At 35.3% G+C, this 18,347-nt stretch overlaps 3 protein-coding genes across 8 annotated transcripts; 2 read left to right on the top strand and 1 right to left on the bottom strand.

Annotated features, from left to right (window-relative positions):
* Positions 1-77: 77 nt before the first annotated feature.
* Positions 78-2,755, top strand: Pa1 (PTIP binding protein Pa1). Its single transcript, XM_033345120.2, has 5 exons — positions 78-284; positions 377-537; positions 966-1,245; positions 1,518-2,462; positions 2,568-2,755. Exons 1-3 carry the CDS (start codon positions 216-218, stop codon positions 1,189-1,191), a joined length of 456 nt encoding a protein of 151 aa, XP_033201011.1. The 5' UTR covers positions 78-215; the 3' UTR covers positions 1,192-1,245; positions 1,518-2,462; positions 2,568-2,755.
* On the bottom strand, positions 1,608-4,353 carry LOC117163083 (protein I'm not dead yet). The gene is made up of 7 exons (XM_076625560.1): positions 4,201-4,353; positions 3,288-3,812; positions 2,769-3,113; positions 2,549-2,691; positions 2,339-2,433; positions 1,963-2,246; positions 1,608-1,886 (listed from the first exon to the last, which is right to left on the bottom strand). The coding sequence occupies exons 1-7, from the start codon at positions 4,351-4,353 to the stop codon at positions 1,608-1,610; spliced, it is 1,824 nt and encodes a 607-aa protein (XP_076481675.1).
* A 48-nt stretch (positions 4,354-4,401) lies between these two features.
* LOC117163102 (uncharacterized protein CG3556) lies at positions 4,402-18,031 on the top strand. Of its 6 annotated transcripts, none has more exons than XM_076625302.1 (8): positions 4,402-4,542; positions 4,736-4,817; positions 7,604-7,711; positions 8,848-9,091; positions 10,203-10,450; positions 12,449-12,838; positions 15,014-15,505; positions 17,104-18,031. In XM_076625302.1, exons 3-8 carry the CDS (start codon positions 7,630-7,632, stop codon positions 17,163-17,165), a joined length of 1,518 nt encoding a protein of 505 aa, XP_076481417.1. In that variant the 5' UTR covers positions 4,402-4,542; positions 4,736-4,817; positions 7,604-7,629; the 3' UTR covers positions 17,166-18,031. The 6 variants fall into 6 exon arrangements, with proteins under 6 accessions (XP_076481417.1, XP_076481416.1, XP_033201002.1 ...); XM_076625301.1 differs by having other exon boundaries at positions 4,403-4,542; positions 4,733-4,817; XM_033345111.2 differs by lacking the exons at positions 4,402-4,542; positions 4,736-4,817 and adding an exon at positions 5,255-5,456.
* Positions 18,032-18,347: the final 316 nt, after the last annotated feature.

Raw genomic sequence — 18,347 nt, 5'->3', positions numbered from 1 at the left:
TTGCAATTACGCATACGAAATTTTGAATTTACACGTTGATCAATAGCGACAACTAGCGACGTTATCGGTAACTAAATTTTGTTATTACGAGTGGTATGGCTACTGATGTTAGCCGAATAGTTTTTGAATTTTTCTTAACCCGAACCTACATGTTTTACTTCAATTTATATTAATTACTTCATTGAGGTTTTTATATAACTTGGAGGTGATAAAAGATGGAGCGCAACGAAGAAGATTGGTCGATAGAATGTTCAGACGATGAGAAATACGAAATGGATGGAAAAGTGAGTAAAAGATGGAGGAAGGACTAATAGATTGTTGTTTATCCAGTTCGTTCAGCTCTCTCCCTTTTCCTTTTACCTTCGTGCTCATTTAGAACGAATGGACTTTGAAACCTGACGATATATTAACATTGATCGAGGCCCTCGAAGCCAATAACAGAGCTTTGGAACTCGACTGGAAGTGTCCAGGTAGAAGAGGTCCATCACCTGTTCCTTCAAGCAATCGGCAGCAAGATAATGGCTCGCAGGAGTACAAGTATCTACTATCCCACATTTTAACTTTAAATGTTGAGATTGATGCACCGTGTCTCACAAAAGTATTTCAACACTTAAGGAGATAATGAAGTTTAGCCATAATATGAGATACGAGATTGTCTCTTGATTATACTAAAAATAATTGACTATTTCAGATCTTTTCACAGTATACATTCATAATTTATAATTTCTATTACATTTTCAGATTGATTACAAATTTTATCAATATAATTATGATACTTGTTTCTTGTTACAGTGCTAATGAAATGTCAAAATGTTTCATATACTGTGCGTAATATATTTGTAAAAAGTTTCTGTACTCGAATACTTTCACGAGTCACTGTTTGTCATATAATTCTAGTACACAGCTTGTCATATCATAGCTTATTTTCGTTCTATTGTATCAATTCCATTTGTATTTTTGTTTAGGACCGAAGAAAAGTCAGACTTTGATTTCATGGATGAGATGTCGTCGCCGAGATTACCGGTTCGTAGAACTGGAGAAAGCACTCCAAAAGGAAGTGCTAAGAAGAAGACTGCAAGTTTTAACGGTGTACTATCAACTATGTTACGACATCGTAGATTAGAACAGCAAGAAATTAATTCGAGTCCAAAAAAGATTGAATCATCCGTATCAAAGATGCAGCCAACGTAATAATCATCCGTGTTAAAGACGCAGCCAACATAATCGTTACATTGATGCATTGCGGTATAAATGTTATATATATATATATTTATAAATTATATTTATAATAAAGTTTATATTAAATTTTGATACATGAATAGTAGTCAAAATCTAATTGGTTTACTAATCGAAATTATATAGATCTGTGATTGTATTTTGGGCGATTATTATTTAATTATATAAACATTCACGTATATACTGTGTCATATTTCACACAGAGTCTATTACGTTCAATTATGAATAATATTTTAATTTGGCAATTAGACACAGTTAATCAGTGTACATTTATTTAACAGAGAAATGAACGAAACACGATATATGTTACAAGCATAGGAGAACTGAAAGAAAAGACAGAACAAAAAAAGGAAAGAATGAAATATACGATTTCATGGGTTTCCTTTGGCTGGGTGATTGCTTTTAGCCCAGTCGGGAAATTCTTTGACATCATAAATTATAGTACCCCATATAGCAAAGCAAGCAACATTTACTATGAGAGAGAATATAGAAGGACCGCAACCTCCTATCATTAGCCAGTTGGTTGGAATGTGCCCGACGGCTGCTATGATTGCATTTGGGGGTGTACCAACTGGTAATCGAAAAGAGTAAGAACACGATATAGCTGCTGGTATCATTAAATATATGGGATGTATCTCCATTGCAACACACTGTACAATAAAGTGATTATTAACAAGCTGAGGATAGATTATTGAATAGCATTATAATGTCCATGTAATTTTTTACCATTTGTGCAACGACTGGTAAAGTAATGTTTGCGATACCGACATTGGAAGTGAACTCCGTAATAGTGCCAATAAACAAACAAACAAACAGCATGATCAATACAGGGGGAAAGTATCGTAGCGGCACCAACGTCTCACCGACCTTCCTTGCCAAACCGGAAGCAATGCTGCCTCTGGATATCGCGAATCCACCGCCCAAAAGGAACATTAAACTCCAAGGCATCTTTCTTTGGATCACGTCCCATGTGACCAAACCTTCTGAAGATTTGACGGGTCTCTCACCGGCTACGAAAGCAAAAATAATGTATAGATAAACAGATAAGTTGTATTATACAGAAGAACTATTGCCTATACATAATTGCCTCTTTTATACTCACGGTCTTTGTTGTAGCTACGAAGAAAATCCAAATCTTTCGGAATGAAAAACATCATGATAGATATGAATATGACAGGCGTTGAATCTCGAACATCTCTGTCAATGAAATTCATAGATGAGTAAAGGTGCATAGTGAATATGTATTTATACGTGCGCGAATTCTTTTTTCATTATGAGAGATGAATGAACCGTATGTAAACAAATATTTAACATTTCTGTTATTGCTTCAGACCATCCTCGTACGAAGCCTGGTTTTCGGAATAACCATAAAAATATACAGGTAATAAAAAGGACGGCAACTGCTGCCTCGTGAAACGTAATGCCACCTAGTTCTTTGTATCTTTCCTGTATCACCTTTAAACAGGTTTTAAACAGATTCAATAAATGAATGAAAGTAAATCGTGTAAGGAATTTACAACTATTCGTATTACTTGATTAGTAACCGTTTCTCCTTCGGTTCCAATATTCGCTATCTGTGCATCTTTGCTATGGGGTCTAAATAAACCCATGAACATTAGCTGAAGGTAAATCCACGTTAAAAAGACATTAATAATCATTTGTGGCATTTGTGCTATCATCCACTGCGTGAAACTAATGCCCTCGGATTCAGGAAATGTGCTTTCAAAAATACCCTTGAAAGTGAGATTAGTTCCGGTGCCTACGAGCGTTCCTGTACCTCCGAAAGTTGCACAGTACGCTGCGGCCATTAAGTAAGCTTTCGTTACCTTGGTCGGTTTCCGTTCCCTACGATGTGTAATGTTAGAATCAGAAAATTGTTATCTCCTTCTTTGCTTTCTTTCTTTCTTTCTTTCTTTCTTTCTTTCTTTCTTTCTTTCTTTCCTTTTTCCTTTTTTGTTCTTTCCTTCTTCCCTCCCTTGCTCCCGTCTCTAATGCTTATTCATTCTCTAATTCCCTCCTTACTCATGTTTTGTTTATCTTTCATATTATTTCGTTCCATATCTTACGGTGGGTCCGTTGATCCTGGAGGAACCGGTATCTCCTCGAAGACGTGGCAGAGTCCAGCCTGAAAAGAACATGATAAGTAACACAAGAAGAGAATTAAAAAGAGAAGAGAACAAAATTAGATATCGCACCTGTTCTAATTCATTCAAAACCGCAAATATGATCGGCACCATCATGGCAGTTGCTGCAGTATTTGAAACCCACATGGATATGAAAGTAGTTACAACACAAAGACCGCCAAGTAATTTTCCATGAGTACAGCCAACTGTTCTCATCACCCCAAGGGCGATTCGTAGATGTAGTTTACTGTGTTCAATTGCGACAGCAAGAACCAAACCTCCTATGAACACCATTATAGTGTCGTTCATGTAACAAGCACAAGTATCTGCTGTGCTTAATATTCCAAATATTGGGAATAACACCAGTGGAATCAACGAGGTAACTGCCATGGGGAAACATTCAGTGATCCAATATCCAGCCATCACTAATACAGCGTAGGCGCATCTAGTTTCCTACAAATATGATGAAACGAATATTCTATCATCGTATTCTGTTGTAGATACATAAAAATCGCACGCTTGCTTCATATGTATCACGCAACTCGAAGATCTTAATTTTTCAACAGAAACATTTTTAAGCAATATTTTAACTATTTTGTTTTGAAGCGTTTTAAACATAATGACAATATTTTGTTAAACAAATTTATAGAATAAGTAAACTAATGATCATAAAATAGTTGTATGCTCAAGTGTTTTTTTCTTTTTTTCATTTTTAATTGTACATGTAATATATAATTAATAATTAATTGTGTCATATTTGAAACGAGTGTCGGCGTGCGCGCGCGCGTGTGTGTGTGTGTGTAAACTATATTACTAATTTAGATATTATCAAGTCTGATACCGGATAATTATGAACGAGCAGAGGTGGGATCAGTATCAAACCCCAGGTTATAGCAAACAATATTTTCCAGTATAGCTTGATAAATTGTCCAGTGAGGATTAACTTTTCTTGTGTTGATAACATTTCTTCTTGCGCAGTTGATCTCGTCGCCATATTTCTCTATCCTTTTTATCGTTTCTTCCAGAGCAAATTTTATATCTTTGATTAACTAGCAAATTTTTTCTGTCTATACAGAAAAAGTGTGCATTGACTATTTGTTCGTATCTACGAATGTTTACTTTATCTATCTTTCATTTGTTATACTCGTACATTTCATGATTGTCTTTGTCTGACACGTACAGGGTGAGGCATCTGATATTGTGATATTGATTACGTTAAGCTTGATTAATGACTAAAAGAAGTATTTGTATACTATTGTATTTGTTATGACATTTACTTATATAATAATTAGTTAGGTTTAAGTACAATAGTAAATTAATAGTATTTAATTTCATGTTAATTACATATTAAAGTTCATGTCATTTATCATTAGTAGTACTTTCATATAACTACAAAGAAACTGTGGAAATGAAATGCAAGACTAGCTAGAAGAACGCTACATCGGAAGATAAGGTTATGTAAGTACAAATATTTTTTATAGTCACTATATTTGTCGGAAATCACAAATTGAAACAATCAACTATCAATTATACATATTAATAAGGATTAACATTGGATCTGTTATGTTTAAGATGTCTATTCATGCGCTGTATATTAATAGTTAACTAAATACATTACTACAAACATATGTTGGATATAAAGTTTTGTAACTTCTCTACTTGCATGTATATACATTCTTGTATTGATTTCAAATTTTATCATATATCTAATCATGATAATCATATCTCATTACAGATTTAACGTAATTTATGTAAAATATATAATATAATATATAAAAGTTTCTTTCATGGTGAGTGTCTAAATACTTTCATGGATCACGAAATAAATGTTATTTTTATTTCGTATCTGTAGCGCGATCTTAAACATGGCGCGCCAATCTGTGTGCTGCAATAACGGGCGAGAAAGAGGGCGATCTTGAAACCCTTTGCACCCCTTATGCGCTCTCATTGCATCGCTCTTAACAGTAGTTGTTCGATTCAACGTGCCTCACTCCAACCCTCGTATTCTTAGGCAATATTAATACCGAAAAATATCCTAAACATTTAAGTGAACGTGCGTTCAAAGACGTGTGTTTTAACTAGCACGTTTTCGATAAGGTAAGTAAATTGTATATTATGCACAATGTGCATGTGTATTTGCAAAATTTTGGTATTTTATGTTTGTTTGAAATACGTTGATTGTATAATACTTGACCGTTGAGCTGAATCTGTTAGAGGATAGAATTGTTTCGATTTCGTTTTTTAATATTTTAGTAGTTGACACGATGAGACGAGATCAAATGGTAAAGGACAAAATTCAGTATGAATGTTACTATATTTGTTATCCTTTCTTTATCTAGTATTAATACTAAGGTAGTTCTTGAATAAAATCAATGACAGCTTTTGTGTCGTATTTAAATGTTGTCAGTTTTTACGTCGAATCAAACGAACGAATAAATAAAAAAATAGGTTTGAAAGAAGGAAAAGAATCGAACGCGAAAGCGATCTGCGTAGAAAGCAGAGGGAATTATTCTTTTCTTTTCGTGCTTGTCCAAACTTTATGTAACTTTTTTTCTATTTCGAGTACAAAATCGTACAAAACCGTACAAATTCGACAAATCGAAAGAAAAGGAAGGAAATGTGAGTTATAATTATCAAGCCTATTACAAATTTCCTTGTCGTTGTAGTTCAGTTACTGCAAATCTAAAATCACGAACGTATAAACACATGGTTCCTTCATCGATAACAGATTTCGTAGCCTTCGCCGTGATTGCCTGAAAAATGAAAAAAACCAACGAAATTTCAAAAAAGTCGGATCCATACACACAGCGTCGAAAACCATTTTTGCAGTGGGACACGTTTGGATTCTAGACGTTGAAACAAACTCAAGAATAGATACTTGTACAAAAATTTGTTTATTCTTTAAGTTATTACATAAGCAATCGAATTTTATACACTATGCCCATACATCGAGTTGATAAGCCGATAAGAATAGCAGAAGGGAGTGAAATGATAATAATTGTGGCAAAGGTGGGACAGAGGGTGCGAAGAGAATACAGTGGTGTTGGCAAGTAGGTGCGGGTAAGAGACAGTGACATGAAAAGGAAGAGGCGAACAACTAGGCCCCAGCAGAGAAAAGGAGAACACAGGCACATGTATTTACCTATACAGTCAGAGAGTAGCGTGTATATATGTACATCGGCTGGAAGGATGGCGAATGCCGCGATATCGATCCCACGCAATATTCCCACGCGTTGTTCCCAGTAGCATTTCCGCGGGCGTAGCGACGTCGAACGTGGCCGCGGTGGTGATAGTGTCTTTTTTGCCGGTGTGACCGTTACTTGTCAACTTTCTGCACATTTATACATATCATTGCTGATATAGGCGAATACAATCATTGGCCTTGACCATTGAACACTCGTATCGGCAATCGGGTCCCGATTAAGGAAACGAATGATCGAGCGATTTTCAAGATCCCGAAGAATATAAGAATAGTTGGCTGAAAGTAATAGTGTGAATACGAAGTAATATTTAATAACGCCATAGACTGTGTTTCATGACTGTAAAATCATTCAAGAATCTTCAATCGATTCGTCATTTCTCTCTTTTTCCCCAAAAACAAGCTGCACGATACTTTTCCTTAGAAAAGGACAGGTTACACGTATTGTCTGGAAAGAACAAAAATGCTAGAGAACTCAGATGGCTTGTGAAAATGTTTGAATGTGTATAAATATTGAATGAACTTGTAGATGCTTTTTGTGGGTATATTGTGGCTAAGTATACGGAATATTTTGCAATTTCATTGGCACTGTAACGGGTTGACTTGCGATATTCGTTCGTATTTTTATCGATAGAATGAAAAAGATGAAAGCTTTATAGAACATTGTTTTACAAATTCAAAATGTCAAACACTGTAACGAACACTCTGTTTTCTGGAAATTTTCTGTATTTTTGGATATCATGCGAATTCTTAAATTAGTTTGAGATTTTTTTTAAACGTTTCAAAATCCACAGTATAATATAGTAATGAGACTGGATTATATATATATATATATATATATGATATTTGTATTGATTGTGTAGGTATTATATTGGTAAAATTTGAAACAAATCTGAAGATATTCTCTACAGAATATTTCAGCCTCAAATTGAAAATTGTAGGGTGGTTTCATAGTTATGAAACGCAGTGTACAGCCGTTAGATGAAATCAGGCGAAGAAAAGTAATGGAACGTTTTAATTATTGTTAATATTTGTTGTCTTTCAGGTAATATCGTGCGATCGTCGGTGAAAATGTGGGGAAGAGCAAGTATGGCAGCTGTAATGGTCCTGTTTCTAGCGTGTTTGTGCACGTTGAATGTGGCCTATGCCAAAGGTATAGTTTTTCTTTGCAGTTCTAACCCTTTATACTCGTGACTCATCTGTTCACATCGATTTGGATATAAACCTTTTGATAGTGTAATACAGTGACGAGACGAAGAATTCAGAATGATTTATAAAATGACTACAATTTTTTTGTTGTTTCGATCTTTTGCATATTTTTTACATTTTTGGTATATTATTAGAAAAATATGTACTTTCAACTTTTTAATTTATTAGTATAAATAATTAATAATCAATAATAAATTATTCGAAGAAATGAGAAAGGTAATTACGGAAAGAAGTTTCTTTACGAAGAAAGATCTTCTTCTTTTTCTAAACACATTGTAGTCTCTACATAATTTTTAAACTATCAAATTAATCATTAGGAACAATACTTACTATCTTCTTGCAAACTCAATAAATTATATATTTGTTGAATTCTATTAAAAAAATGAACGATGATATATAATGTATATTTTCTTTACATTTCATTTACAATTAAATTATGTTTATTCACTGCTTGGAGTAATGTCGATGGCATTTCTGTTAATAAAAGAAGAATCTTCTTCATCCGACTTATATATTACAATCTACGATAGAAACTACTCGAAAATGTGGGAGGTTACTTGTAAGCCTGATTTTAAACGTTAAAACAATGAAAAGAGTATTTTATAAAAGAGTATTTGTTTCAAACTTCACCAATACATTCACGATTATCGGATCATTGCAGTGCCAATGAAATTTCAAAATGTTTCGTACACCACACGCAGATAATACTTCTACAAGAAATTATTATATACAGGGTGGTTGGTAACTGGTGGTATAAGCGGAAAGGGGGTGATTCTACGCGAAAAAAGAAGTCGAAAATATAGAATAACAATTTTTTTTTTTTAATTTTTCCATCGATACAACAAAGTGCACGCGTACCGTGCGAAAATTCAAAGTCGATTTTCTCGAAAACGAAGCTTCAAACGAAAAATTTTTATTCTGTATTTTCGACTTCTTTTTTCGCGTAGAATCACCCCCTTTCCGCTTGTACCACCAGTTACCAACCACCCTGTATAAGTGTCCAAATACGTTTATGAGTCATTGTACATGATACATAATAAGAATAAAAGAAAGTTAACAGACAATTAATTAAATTTATAGTGGGAAGCATCACAGAGTCCAGTTCAAGCGATACTGATGCGGAAAACATTTTGGAACGAGCAACTACATGGTTATGGAGTCAACGAAATAAAAATGCTGGTTGGGGAAACGACACTCATCGAGTGTTGCTGGTCCTCCGACTAAGCAATCTCTCGCGAGAGGATAATGTTGCACCTGCCGCTCCCCTCGAACTGCAACTTAGTAGCAAACAAATGGAGCTAGAAATAGTCTTGCTATTATGGAGGTAAAAAATACTCGTTTTTTAATAGTTTCACAATCGGTAGTACAGATAAGAACAAGGTTCTATACGTAGTTGGATGACATTCACAATTGAGTGACTTATAATTATAGCAAAAACAATCCTTATTCATGTTCGTCTTTCTCTAGGAAGTCAAAACATCATGACATGTTTGCAGTTCATCGAGTTTCGAACGTATCTTTTAATAGACAGAAAAGTGAAAAGGAACTCCGAAGAGGAACGTCTGAATAAAATAAAGCGCAATGTATTGTTAGATGCAGGATCGAAACCCGAAGAATCACAAATACGTCTGTCAAAAAATATTTGTCATCTAGTAAACACCGTGAAAGTTTAAAATCTAAAATTCTTTAATCACTATTCGGCCATAGATCTTGGTAATTATCGATATCTCGCTCAGCTCACCGATTTCGATCACTTTTGAATATGTCGTCGGGGTCATGATTCTGAACAACTGTTTTCTATACATGCAATCGTCGTTAGGATTTAGTTTCCAAAATATTCGTAAAAAACTGTCGGTGTGTCGTTACTGTGACTTCTGCTTATAATCGTGCGCCTATGTGTCAGTATTGGTCACCTCACATCGGTCCCCTAAAATGGGGTCGAATCCAAACCTATATGAACGTTAAACAAAGGACAAAAATTGTTTTGTTTTATCCATATACCGCGCCGTTGTGAAACGGTTGGCAACTAATACTGACAATATACGCTGTCACGAACGCACAATTGTAGACAGAATTCAGTATAGTGGTAACGACAGTATTTTGCAGGTATTGTAAGTATAATCAAGTATGTTGATTTCTTCATCATATTTAAAAGTTATCGAAATGAGGTGGATGAGATATCGATAATTACTTAGATAATTCTTTTTTGCAAATTTATGTTTTCATACAGCCAATTAATGAAGTAGAATTTAAGCAAACATGCGTTTTACCTATTGAAAATTATAGCGAATACTCCATTTTGAATATATTTTAAACAGTTTTGTATTTTGTATGCGTTCCGTATATCTTTGTATCCTTAAGTTTCGCATGAATGCGTAAAAATCCGCAGATTTGTTATTATTCATTGAAAAAATAATGACAGTATTTTTCTATAGACACAGAGAAGTTGGTTTTTCACCGGTTCGACTAGCACGCTACACTCTTGCCTTAAACGCCATGTGCACGGATCCAAGACAGTTTCACGGTCACGACTTGATTGGAACGCTTCAACATCACGAACCACCGACCGATTATGAATTCGCCCTTACAACGCTAGCTGCGTGCAACGCACAAGCTCATGTAAGGAAAAGACAGATACGTCGATTGCTTGACATTGCGAACGCTGCTCAGGATCACAATGTGGGTGAGTGCCTTCAGAGTTTCCCGATATTCTTCTGATTGCGTCGGAGTTGTTAAGAGTTTTTTTATATGGGGATACGCAGGCTCATGAAAGTATTTACAAACATTTGTGTTCGAACATTGGTTTCTATGAATATACAGATGACGCGTGTTATACAAAGCTTCTTAAAATTTCGTTAGTAACGCAATAAGACACGAGTATCATAATTATATGTATCGCAATATGAACCAATCGGAAAATTCACAGTATTGTTCGCTTTAGCTTTCACAGTCTGAGGTAAATCTGCGTGCATATCTGGCTTGGTGACTTCTGAAAATTTACCTGATCGCGAGGGAAGACGAAAGAACGAATGTGAGTGAGATATTGATATCGGGCACGGGAGCACGCGGCCTCCAGTGAGACAATGAGACAGCAACGTAAAGGCTCCTGTACACGTTGAGACATGTTGCGATGCATCGATACTTAGATTTCACGATACATGTTACGATTCATGTAGTTCGATATCAGCGAATCGGTATCAAAAGCAACTTGTATGGATGCAAAAATCAGAATCCGATCTTAAGTGGAGAGCAAAGCCCGATTTGGATGCAAGTTTCAACGCGTAGAGCTAGAGGGTAGCATACCAAGCATACCATTGAAGGTAGCCGAAGATAATTTACAGTAGATTCTTATCGTTGAATTTTGTTTATCAATCCTTTGAATTAAAAAATCTCTTTGTCTCCATTAACCATCGTTATGCCCATTTCTTTCAGACTTTTAATTTTTTAATTTTTGTAATCAACATAATAACACTGGAATATATGGAAAATAAGTAGACATTTCGAAACACTTGTTCAACGTCGGTATCACGCATAATCACAAATGGAGAAGAACTGGTAATATCGAGGTGAACTGATGCTGATGTAAATTTCATGAAATCTAGGCGTCGACACGTACGTCGCAACATGTTATAACGTGTACAGAGAGGGATCTGCACATCGAGATTCTATTTCCAAGAACTGGCAAATCCGAACACCAAAGCGAACACTATTGTACAGAGAAATTACGAAATATTTATTGCAAACGTATATCTAAGCACATAATAAGTGTTAACTATGATCTCACTGAATATTATTACCGCTTTATTAATATAATGGATAATTGACTGCTTGAAATGAAGTATCACTCAAGAGCAAATGGTCGACATCCTGTTACAGAATTAAATGGATATTGTATCACACGAGTATTTCCCATATTTTAGTCTCGAAAGTATATCTCACACACGTATTATGATATACGTATATACATTGGCTAAAGTATTGGCAAACATCCTTATTTTCCAATGAAGCGTTTCTTCTATCAGGCTCTACATACATTTCATTCTCTCAGTATCAAATTTTTGCAGACATATGAAAGTATATACCTGTATCTAATTAATTAGTAAGCTAGAAATTTGTCAGGATAGGTTTATTCCTTCAAGATTCTGGAGAGATAAGTATCGCGCGGTCCTTGACAGTCACAGTCCGCTTACAAAAAAGGTATCATTGCCTTCCCTACTCATCTGGCCAAATTCTTTAGACTTTAGATTTAGACAAAGTCTTTATTATTTGGCAATGCAACCTTGCGTCGCGTCAGTCAACTACCTTACGCATCCTCTTTATAAGCTCTATAAACTCTAAACAGTCGTATCATCGACGCTTCGTTTCATAGTTCAACGCCATGGGATCGCGCCGGCTATCGACTTTTCAAACATGCACTCAAGCGTCTTGCCAAGGTCCTTACCCGAGCCCTCGGCCCAGTCACAAATTACGGTAAGGCTAGATAGCGGCGAGCTATCTGCTACAACGTCGTGAAGAAAATGCATTGCCTCTAACAAGTATGTAAGTGCTATAATAAATACGATAACGTGCGATTACTTTTTATAGCCCCATATGAAAGAGCTCTTATTGTTAGACTATTTCCGAATTGGTTTCTCAAAACAATCACTTTCCTTCATCTCATAATTTCTCTTTCTGATCTTAGATACCGTCGCAATGGTAATCTTAGCCTTAAGGTGCATCGTTCAGGACCACAGACATCGAAATCTCCATCATTTTGTGCGCAAACCATCGATTGGTTTAGCACAACAGCAAAGACTCGATGGTAGTTTCGGAGACGTTCGTACAACGGCCTTAGTAATGCAAGCCCTCGAGGAAGCAGAAAATGAGCCTGCTGATAATTGGAATAGATCAGCTGCTTTAGCATGGTTAACCAATCAGCAACGAGCCGATGGTTCTTTCGCTGGTGATGTTCGCGCGACCGCTGAAGCACTTCTAGGAGTGACACCACGTGGTTTAGCGAGTATCAGAACGCTTGATTGCGGACAAGGACCTAGCGAAACTTCATTACCGAAATTCACTACAAGTGGTAATGGTAAGTACTTTTCCCACTCGTCATTCCTCTTTTCTTCCTCTTCATACACATAAAGGCTCATACAGGCATGTCCAGTAATCGTTCGTCGAGTAATGTAGTAACTTATCGCGTATGAGCATAGAATAATTTAGTCAAATACAATACATTCAGTTATTTGGCCCACGAACACTTACTACGGAACCTTTTTTATGGGTATATTATGTGCATTATGCGAAACTCTTTGAAATTTTGCTAGCGTTATATCGATGTTCGCGATCATAATAGTTGAATTTGAAAGCAATGTGAAAATGTATATGTCTACAACCTACAAGACATTTATTGCAAAATTTATTGAAAAATTAGTATACAACATGAATAATAGTACAATTAGTGGTAAAGACTAATACTTGTACTAATAACTAAAGACTCACTACATATACAGGGTGGTTGGTAACTGGTGGTACAAGTAGAAAGGGAGTGATTCTACGCGAAAAGAGAAGTCGAAAATATAGAATAAAAATTTTTCGTTTGAGGCTTTGTTTTCGAGAAAATCGACTTTGAATTTTCGCTCGGTACGCGTGCACTTTATCACGTCTCGTTATAACGGATCTCACTGTAGATCGTTGTTTCGATGGGAAAATTAAAAAAAAATTAAAAAAAAATTTGTATTCTATATTTTCGACTTCTTTTTTCGCGTAGAATCACCTCCTTTCCGCTTGTACCACCAGTTACCAACCACCCTGTATATGTATTATGGCTTATTAATATAACGACTAATTGACTGTTCAAATGCTTTGGTTATCTTCGCGAAGTGTATGCTTTTAATAGACATTCCGTAATTTGTACGTATATTTTCAGATCTGTTTTAAATGTTATCAATATGATCGCGATTATTGTGTCTCTTTACATAGTTAATGAGACTTCAAAGTGTTTTGTATAACACAGAGTGGTAGAAAAAAGAGGTTCGTAATTTTTAAAGCAGATAGTACTCGCCAAACGATGAAAAAAGTTCTAATAAACGTGGGTCGAAAAATCAATGTTATTAAAATTGCGAACAACTTTGTTTCGATTAAACCGACTGACATCACTTTTTTCCTGGTTACAAAAGATTCTCTCCATGTCCTCCTTCCATTTCTACATGCGCTTGACACCTTCATATCAGAGAATTCCATATTCTTCCTAAAATTCTTAGACGTGGAATTCTAATTGTCTCACTGGCATTTTGTATTGACACATAGACATTGAGACGCGCATATATACGCGTCGTTACCTCCCTTCTATACGTATGTATGTATATGACGGGGCAGCGTATTACATTTTGAATAACTTTTCAAAACCTAACCCTACGAGTAACGAACCTCCCTTTTTTATCATCCTATATATGTATACGCATAAAAAGTTCCGGTAATTATCGATACCTTATCCATCTGATCGATTTGAATGATTTTTGAATGTATTATCGGGATATGATTCTAAACAACTTTTCCTATATGTACATATAAACCGTCGCTCGGCCTTAGTTTCCGAGACATTGGCAAAAAATTATCGGTATCACCACAGTGAATTCCTTCACAGCGAATTTTCAATTGCGCATGCGTGACAGCGTATACATATGTCTGCATTAACTAACCTTAAGTCTCGCCTCGATGCGGTGGTCGCATATATTGTAACGCCTAACCTAATTCATATCTTTTGTTTGTAATTTATACAGGTTTTGGTTAGGCCCATCAATAATCCCATCAATAATAACGCTGACACTGTAAGGGACGCGCAATTATAAGCAGAATTCACAGTAGTAATATTGACAGTTTTTGCAAATATCTCGAATACTAAGATCGAGCGGTGGTTACACGTATAGGAAAAAGGTGCTCAAAATATTGATTTCTATAACATATTGAAAAGTCATCGATATCGGTGAAGCGAACGGTACCGATAATTAACAATATTTTCGTGGGCCGCCTTTTGCTCGTTTTGATGAGTACTACATTACATGCATCTGAAGTTTGATAGCAACTTTCTGAAGCACCCTGTATAAGGCATTGGGATACAAACAGTCTATTTCTTGTAGCGTCGATAGTTTTTTTATAGCATTATATTCCAAAGTGAAATTGCTATTTTTCAAGCCCGATCTACGGTATAGTTGCTACCTGCATGCTACAGTTACAATTTTACAAATATTTCAATGCAATGCCGCAGAGCCAGCGGCGATTCCAGGCAATCGCAACGACAGTGTATCGATATCTGTAATTTCTGGAGGCAGTATCGCGGGTAATGTTACCGTTGGGAATATCGAAACTAATGGAAACAATGGGAATAACGGGAATAATGGCAATAATGCAGTAAACACGCTCAACACGAGCAATACCGATGGTATGATCGTTACCGCTGCAACACCGATTATGGTGAACGTCTCTTACACTCTATGGGTTGGCAGCAACGTAAACGAGACATACAGTTTGATAGTGACCGCATCTAAAAATGAAACATTTTACGAAGTGATGCTTCTAGCCGCAGATATGTCACCGCATTTCCAATTTGTTGCATCCGAATGGCCGAATGGGCATTATGTTCACACGATAGCAGGTTACAAAGAGGAACCAATGTCCTATCATTATTGGTTGTTATATCGACTCACTTCTCCGCCAGATCCAGCCTCGCCACCGGGTAATCAACTGGTTGCACCTGGGGGTATGTAAAAGCGGAAAAATACACTGCTCAGTACAATCAAGGGACCACTATATTATCAACTTGTTATTTTTTATTTACTGTCATAGATAATCAAGATAAAAGTAAAATAATATTCATAATACTATTTCTAATGTTTGTATTGTACTATAATGTATATTTATATGATTACTTATTAATTTTTCAATATTTCAATATGGCACTACATTTGTATGTTTTGGTTTGTACAAAAGGGGAGGATTCAAATGTCGTGTTGCTTATTCCATTAACATACGAACTATTTATTATTTATTAGTAATTTGAAAATATGTAAAAAATTTCTTCCTTTCGTTAGTCACTGTACGAAGACTATAGAGAAAGTACATGATAAGTCACGTTTTCTATTTTTCATTGGAAAGCAGTTATGATGCACCAGAAGGTATCGTCAATCAAGCTGGTATTACGAAAATTGTCTTTGTATTTTATTTTGAGGCTAAATGTACCTTTCATCCTCTCAAACATTTGAAAAATATTGCTCGTCATAATATTAACTTGAATAACATCAAATTCAACCATTTATACAATTCCTCTATCTTTAATTGAGATTTCCAAGGTATCTCAAAAAAATATTCGACATCAATTGTAATGGCTGTTGAGACTTTCTAAATATGAAAAAATATTTTGTACAATATTTTTCACATTACATATGAATTTACAAAGCTTTATCAAACTCGAGGTGTCAGACTTAGGTGATTGGCATCTCTTGTTAAAATTTCCTTAGATTCGAATATACAGGGTGTCGCACGTAACTAGGGCAAGTTATACATAGTTCTGAAACGATGAAGGGTAGAAAAGAATTTCGTTAAACGAAATTAAATAGTTTCGAATAATACATTGTTCGGTGTGTATGTATATCCGTATCCATTCTGGAAGTGATAGGATTTTAAAGATTTTAAGATCATCTCTACTTTTTAAATAGATTTATAAATGGTTCTACATATCAATCGCTGTGTCTTTTGATTCTCTATACACTATACAGGAGTAATAGAATTAAAGGATATTTCAATTTTATATAAAGTTCATTAAATCGAGTTTATGGAAGATATGGAAAACATAAACATACAAGTGCTGCATCGTCTTCTTCGTCTTTTATACGATAACAATAAAATGTTACAAAATTAATGTTAAAATTTTTTTTAAACTAAGCAATTTTCCATCTATATATTTTATTGTATATGTATATATTTTTTATAGAGAATACAACGATTCAACGATTGGTGTATAAACAAATGGATATATAGATCTATTTGAAAAAATGGAGGTGACCTTAAAATATTCGAAAGGTCATCAACTTCGGAGTAGTCACCTACTCTAGAACATGTATCATTCAAAAGATTTTAATTTTGTCTAATGAAATTTTTTTCTATCTTTTACCTTTTACTATAGCTATAATTTGTCCCAGTTACATGGATCACCCTATAAACATATTACATATATCCTTAATACCAAGAGTACTTCATGCGTCACTTCCTCGTCCTAATATCGACATATCGACATATGTATGTACATGCATATAATCATCCCAACACCGTTACTATGCTCTAACTAGAACAATCTTTTAGGTGTGGATGACCTACAGATCAGCGAGGGAGATCACTATCTGTTCTGGTATAAAAAGCTATGAGAATCTGCAACATGTTGATTTTCGGTTGAATCAAACGAGAACCAGAAGGAGACAAAGGAACGGAACTACTTTGAGTGTGTGTGTGTGGAGAGAGAGAGAGAGAGAGAGAGAGAGAGAGAGAGAGAGAGAGAGAGAGAGAGAGAATTGAGGAATGAGGAATGAGGAGAATGATGCAAGAGCAAAGAGTAAAAATTCTTATCGTTAGTCGCGTGAAAAGGGCTCACTTTATTCACTGCCATCGCTAAAACTCACGTACAACGCTGTACGCGACATTTTCCTGGAACATCTTCGCATCGTTCGTATGTCATGTTCTTAGGAGGGTGCCGAAGAAAATAGAGCTGGCAGTGACTGATTTTCTCAAACTCTGCTCTAAACCGGAGCCGATTCAATGAATTGGTGAATTGGCGAATTGGCGACACACGACATCGCTACTTGGACTGACGTGGTACGGGGCAATAACGAAAATACCATGAGTATCGTAATTTAAGCTAACAGCATATTTTCTATGAAACTGCAATGCACAACCACATTGTACCTAAGTACTTATACGATATGGCGATAACGTATGACGTATAGTATCAACGTATCGATTGATATTTCAATAAATCCCATATCTATATTATATTAGTAACCTAACCTATTTCTTGGTATCTTGCTGCGCAATTGCTTTATAATCACCGAATTCCTGCGCTACAAGACGAAACGTCTGCTTGCCACGATAAATAACATACACGAAAAAGAAATTTCTCCTCCAGGGGGAAGAATATATTTCGATCGACGGTTTTTGATAATTTGCCTAACGTTGTAATATGTATACAGTATGTTTTGTTTCTTGGAATGAATAAAATGTCAAATTACAAATTGTACATGGCGTTTTATCCCCTCGAAAAACTGCGACGTACACATAGGATACCATTGTACATGGAACTGCATATCTTATTTAAAAAATTATATTTAATATATTTTTCATAGACTCGTTTGTATCATAGATTATATTATTACATTATTGTCGTTGTATTTATTATTGAAAGAAACTTTTTGTTTCAAAAGGGTTAAGAAGTTCGTTATACACAGTTCTTGGAATAGGTGAGGTACAGACGGGTTTTTAAAAGTTGATAGAGAAACTATTGTGATTAATTCTATCAATGACATTTAAAATCGATTAACACTTGGACGAATCGT

This window comes from Bombus vancouverensis, chromosome 16 (assembly GCF_051014615.1).
Source record: "Bombus vancouverensis nearcticus chromosome 16, iyBomVanc1_principal, whole genome shotgun sequence".
In the NCBI taxonomy this organism is placed as follows: Eukaryota; Metazoa; Arthropoda; class Insecta; order Hymenoptera; family Apidae; genus Bombus; species Bombus vancouverensis.
This window is presented reverse-complemented; position numbering and strand designations above follow the sequence as displayed.